The following is a 5834-nucleotide window of genomic DNA, read 5'->3' as shown; positions in this document are numbered from 1 at the left end:
TTCCATTTGGAAGCTTATGACTAAATTTGCAATACTCTTGGGAGTCAAGGTTTTTCGGCCGATGATGTCAAGTTGGTCTTGTTTCAATTTTCGTTGGAAGATAAGGCAAAGAAGTGGTTCTACACTTTGCCTTCAGCATCTATATATACATGGGGGGAAATGCAACAAACCTTTTTGGATGAGTTTTACACCGCCCAAAAGACCAACGATTCAAGAAAGGGGTTGAGGAGTTTTCAACAACAACAAGGCGAGATGTTTCATGAAGCTTTCGAGCGATTTAATATGACGATTAAAAATTGTCCTCACCATGAAATTGAGCTTTGGGAGTTGATGAACGCCTTCCACGAGGGATTGAGTGCCGAAGATGCTCGTGATTTAATGTCCATCACAAACGGGACTTTTGGCACAAACTATGAGCATGACGATTGGGAGTTCTTGGAGCAAATGGCCATTACATCAAAGAGGAAAGCTCAAGCATCAAGGAGAGCGCGACCGGTTGTCACAAGATCACAAGTTCATACGGTTGACGATGGTAATGTTCAAACTTCTAACCAAATTTATGATGTTTGTGCTATTTGTAATGAAATAGGTCATGCGGCTGAAAATTGCCAAGGGATGGTTGAAGGGCAATATGAAGAAGTTCATGCGGTACAAGGTCAATGAGGGGGTGGAAGAAACTATAACATGAATTCCAATACTTACCACCCCGGTTTACGAAATCACCCGAACTTTAGATACGGGAATTCGTCAAATCAAGCCAACCCGAACTTCCAAGGAAACCAAGGATTTCAAAGGCAATATCAAACGGGTCAAAGTTTTTCGGGTGGAAACGAGGTAATGGAGATGTTGAAGGCGATGCAAATTGAGATGCAACGAAGGAATCAGCTTGATGATGCTCGCATTCAAAAAGACGAAATCCGTGATAAAGCAATTCAGTCGTTGACTACCCAAATGAGTCAACTTGCGAGTGATGTGGCAATATTGAAGAAATCAAAAGGCCAACTACAAAGTGACACGGTGACAAATCCCAAAAACATTAAAAGTATTAATATCAATGTGGTAAGTACCGTTCCTAATAGTGAATTCAATGAAACATTTTTAACATCCTCTTGTCAAGTGAGTGCAGGTATAGGAAGGGATGCCGAGGTTGAAACGGACAAAGAGCATGGAGCACCACTCGTGCCTATTCAAGTGGGAAAATTAAAAATTCCTCAAGCATTGTTGGACTACGGGGCGAGTATGAGTGTGCTACCAGGCGATCTATACGATATGTACGACTTTGGTCCGCTTCAAGATATAGACACCATGGTGAGTTTGGCGGATGAAAGTTGGAGGCGTCCACGGGGAATGGTTAAGAATGTTATGATTCGGTTGGGAGAATTTGACTATCCGGTGGATTTTCTGGTTTTAGATTATGTTTCTACCAAAACGACATCACAACAAAGGGTAATTTTAGGTCGACCGTTTCTTTATACGGCAAGTGCTCAAATCAACTGTAGAGACGGGATCATTACTATGACCGAAAAGAATCGTAAGTTGTACTTTGATATTCATACTAGGGAGATTAGTTATGAACCTATTGAAGAGAAGGGTAGAGAGTCTAGTAACCATATGAAAAGTGTGCATCAGAGAATAAAAACAAACAAACCACCGGGGTGTGAAAAGAAGTATGAAGGTTCGAGCAGGTATGTAGTTGACTATCCACCGAATGGACATTTGATGGATGCATTTCAACCAATGACAAGCTACAGTGGGGGAGGTGAAAGGAACCGATTCTTTGAGCCACCATAAATAGGGGTGGCACGGTCTGGCTGAAGACTCGAAACTTAGCGCTGCTCGGGAGGCAACCCGGGGTTTTATAATGATCTTTCTGTGTTTATTTTTCTATGTTTCAGGGCCATGGCGACATTCAAGTGTGGGGAAGATGTGCGGATACTTGTGTGAAGGTGGTGTTAGGAAGTCGGATTATCCACAACATCTGTTGTGTCAAACTTCGCCAGGTCAATGTGCTCTTTCCTTAGTCTTGTTATGTTCTTTAGCTTTGAAATATTGGTAGTTAGTTCGTTTGCTTTTAGATTAAGAAAAAATAAAAAAAAAAAAGAAATTGGGGTTTGAGATTTTGAGCTAATATTGATGTTGAATGGGTTTTTAGTGATCAATTCCTTCCAAAACCATACATTGGGGTCAATGTATCCCAAGTGTGGGGATGGGGGAAAATTTTGACGGTTTTTAAAATTTTTAAATCAAGCGAAACATTGTTGAAATTCGAACACTTTGAACTAACCCCGAGTGACACACCGACAACCCTTAATTACCATTTTTCTTGGTGAGAGTTGAAGCCACACTTGTACATAAATAAAATTTATCTTTGATGAGAGTGGCTACGGGCGGGGGTGCATTAGAACTTGTGCTTGAATGCGGTTTGAGTCCTTAGTTGGACGTGAATGTGAAAAGGATAGGGGCATTTAGGTAGCCTCGTCTTTAGAGTGTGAGTGTGGGATTTGGGGGGTTGGACCTCATTAATTATATATATGAGCTTGGTAGTGAGAGGGGCGGGGGTTTGGACATTTAGTTGCCCAATTTTGTGCCTAAAGCCTATCATTTATTACCCCTTAGCTAGTTTCCTAAAATTTTACCTAACTTGACCCGGTCTTATAGTGTTAGTAGTGTTTTAGTAGTGTGTAGATATGTTATGATGTTATGTTGAATGTTTGCTTATTGATTAAAAAAAAGAAAAAGAAAAAAAAAGCGAAAAAGCAATGAAAAGAAAAAAATTGATGTTGAGTTGTCTTGTATATAGAAGTTTAAGTTTGGTGTTTATTTGTTTCATTGTGTAATAAAAGACCGGGTAAAGTCATTCGCTACTACAAATATATTCCATTTCCTACCCGTACACCTAGCCACGTTACAACCTTAAAGCCCATTTGATTTGCATTCATGTTTTGACAATTGTTAGGTGAAGGACCGATTCAGGTACAAGCATATAGTTGTGCAATTACCCGTTTGCCTTTTGTGTGTCTAGCTTATCTTTGCTAGTGCTTACTTGTTGCCGAGAGGAGAGATATAGCGAGGGGTGTGTTGTTTGGGTGTTAGGAAAAGGGCTAGTAAAAGGATGATATGTTTATGCTTGATTTATGTTGATCGCTTGTGCATTTGAAAATGGTTTTTGATGGGTTGCTTGGGACAAGCAACGATTAAGTGTGGGGATGTGACGGGTGGTCTATAGGACAACCCTTAATGGTGTTAAATGACAAGTTAATCCCTCATTTAATCATGTAATTGTCTTGAATTAGATGACTACAGTTGCTTATGTTTCAGGTACATTCGGAGCTTAAAAGTGTGGAAATGAAGCTTCGGAATAGGCGCGGTTGGACTAGAGATTGAAAGATGGAGCATACATGAAGAAAATAATTGATTAGAACTGAAGAATTAAGAAGATAGCATGATAGAGGACGGAATTACGAGAACGTAGGCGAAAACAGTGAAGAAAACGGAGTTGAAACGAAAAAGTTATGCTGAAAACAAAATTTCATGCTGAAGCCTACCGTAACTTACGGTGGTACCGTAATTTACGGTAGACCCCAGCATTTTTCGTCCACCGTAAGGCAGTAGAGACCCACCGTAACACTTTTTGGTCCACCGTAACTTACGGTGGTACCATAATTTACGCTGGAGATGACGGAGAAATGTGTAACTGCCCTATTTTATGATGTTTTATTGTGTCTTTTCAAATGCAATCATTCCCATTCGGTTACCAGCAGTCTAGGGGCGATTTTTGGGTGTTCTGGAGAGCTTGAAACAATTTCTAAACATCTTGTTAGTGTTTTTAATTCCTATGAACATTGATATGTATGTGATGATGATTGTCCAAGTCATGAGTGGCTAAACTTATGGTGATCATCCTAGGTTGAAGGTTTGTCTAAGACATTTGTGTTTTGATTCTTATTTCTAGAATAATAGACTTGCTATGATGGTTTGTTTATTATGGTGTGTTGTTTGCTTGTTCGTAAATTGTTAATTTGTATGTTAATCTTAGTCTAAACCATACGTTCTTGGTGCCGTTGGCAATCGAGATATCATGGGCGGGATTAGGATTGGGTATTGATTAATTGGTCATCGGGTAACAACCTCGCGTTCTAGGAATCCGAGTACTTAGTTCCCTTTCATCACGACAAGTAATAACATATGAACCATGTCTATGTGGTTCTTTCTAGTTGAATATTAGCATGAATGTCAAAGCAAACCGGAAACTTAGGATGGTCATTTGTCTCTAAATTGTTTACAAAACCAATTCTCAATTCGCAATTTAATTAGTAATCTCAGTTTTAAAAAATCAAACAAACAATCCAACTCTTTGAATTTACTTTTTATTGTAATTAGTTTAATCTTAGTTAACTTAGATACACTTCTAAATAACACATTTTCCACATACTCCCTGAGTTCGATACCCACTTACCGCTATCTATTTAGTTGTATTTGGATTAAATTTGATTGTGACCACGACATCACGTCAAATTTTGGCGCCGTTGCCGAGGAGTAGTGCGCAACGTGTGTTAATTTAGTAGTTTTGTTTGTTATTTTCGGGTTTACGCTGGTTGTGTTTAGTGTGCAGGTACTTTTAGGTGTATGCATACTAGAGGCTCTCACAAGTCGTCAACACTATCGTTCGATCCGGAAATTGAAAGGACATTGAGGCAAAACAGAGTTCTATTACGAGAAAACAGAATTGTTGGTTCACCTACTTCACCCATTACACCAAGAAACATCATGCAAGAATCTCAAGTACCACCCACAACAGGTCAAACGACCTCAATTTTCACTCCTACTGTCACACAACCATCACCAAACACCACTTTACCCAATACCACTACTGAAGTCACACCAACCAATGTCACGCAACCAATCACTACTCAATTCGAACCCACTATTACCTTTAGCCCTTCTACCACAATCCCACCAATTTCCCATTTCTTTCCCCCAACTACGGGTCAATCATCTTCTAATTTCACAATTGCACCAAATTCCACTATTGTGCATGCTATGCCATCTTTTAGACCACAAAACCAATCGGGTTTTCAGTACTCGACTCTTCCATTTGGGCAATCTTTGGGAATTCAAGGAGATGGTTATGATGAGGGATATGAGGAATTTGAGGGTTATGATGCAGATGGGTATGCGTATGGGGGTGATGGAGACCAAGGAGACTTTGGGTATGTGCAAGGTCAATTTCAAGTAATGCCAAGTGTTGGTGGAGTGCCACAACAACATCAACTCATACCACAACACGTTAGGCCAAGGCCACAAGGACCACAATTGCAACGTCCGGTACCATTGCAACAAGTTCGTCCACCGAATGTTCAACAATTCCAAAGGCCAATTCAACGCCCACCGGTGCCACAACAACAGTTTCAACAACCAATTGCACCACAAGGGCATATGCCAAGACCAATGGGTCCGGTGCATCCAAGAGTTAGGGTAGGTGTACCAAGAAGGCATCTTCGAGATCATGCAAGAGGTATAGAAGCGCATTTCAGGCCGATAATCACTCATAATCCCTCGCCGGTAGTTATTCCTCACAACGACCACGGACGAACTTTTGAAGTTAGAATGAATTCTTTGCAAAGTTTGCCGAAATACAAGGGTCTAGTGACGGAGGAACCTTATTTCCATTTGGAAGCTTATGATTCAATTTGCAATACTCTTGGGAGTCAAGGTTTTTCGGCCGATGATGTCAAGTTGGTCTTGTTTCAATTTTTGTTGGAAGATAAGGCAAAGAAGTGGTTCTACACTTTGCCTTCAGCATCTATATATACATGGGGGGAAATGCAACAAAC

At 40.3% G+C, this 5834-nt stretch overlaps 1 protein-coding gene and 1 non-coding gene across 2 annotated transcripts; one reads left to right on the top strand and one right to left on the bottom strand.

Annotated features, from left to right (window-relative positions):
* Positions 1-207: 207 nt before the first annotated feature.
* On the bottom strand, positions 208-314 carry LOC118492805. The gene has a single exon (XR_004894807.1). It is a non-coding gene; the product is annotated as a small nucleolar RNA R71 (small nucleolar RNA).
* Positions 315-684: 370 nt separating this feature from the next.
* Positions 685-1791, top strand: LOC110943859. Its single transcript, XM_022185590.1, has one exon. It carries the CDS (start codon positions 685-687, stop codon positions 1789-1791), a length of 1107 nt encoding a protein of 368 aa, XP_022041282.1.
* Positions 1792-5834: the final 4043 nt, after the last annotated feature.

Source organism: Helianthus annuus, chromosome 5, assembly GCF_002127325.2.
Source record: "Helianthus annuus cultivar XRQ/B chromosome 5, HanXRQr2.0-SUNRISE, whole genome shotgun sequence".
NCBI classification, from domain to species: domain Eukaryota; kingdom Viridiplantae; phylum Streptophyta; class Magnoliopsida; order Asterales; family Asteraceae; genus Helianthus; species Helianthus annuus.
Note: the sequence above shows the minus strand (reverse complement) of the source record. Positions and strands in the feature narration are given on the sequence as shown.

Excerpts from the sequence above, each read along its gene's own strand:
- LOC110943859 (XM_022185590.1), top strand. The coding sequence starts at position 685 with ATGAATTCCAATACTTACCACCCCGGTTTACGAAATCACCCGAACTTT.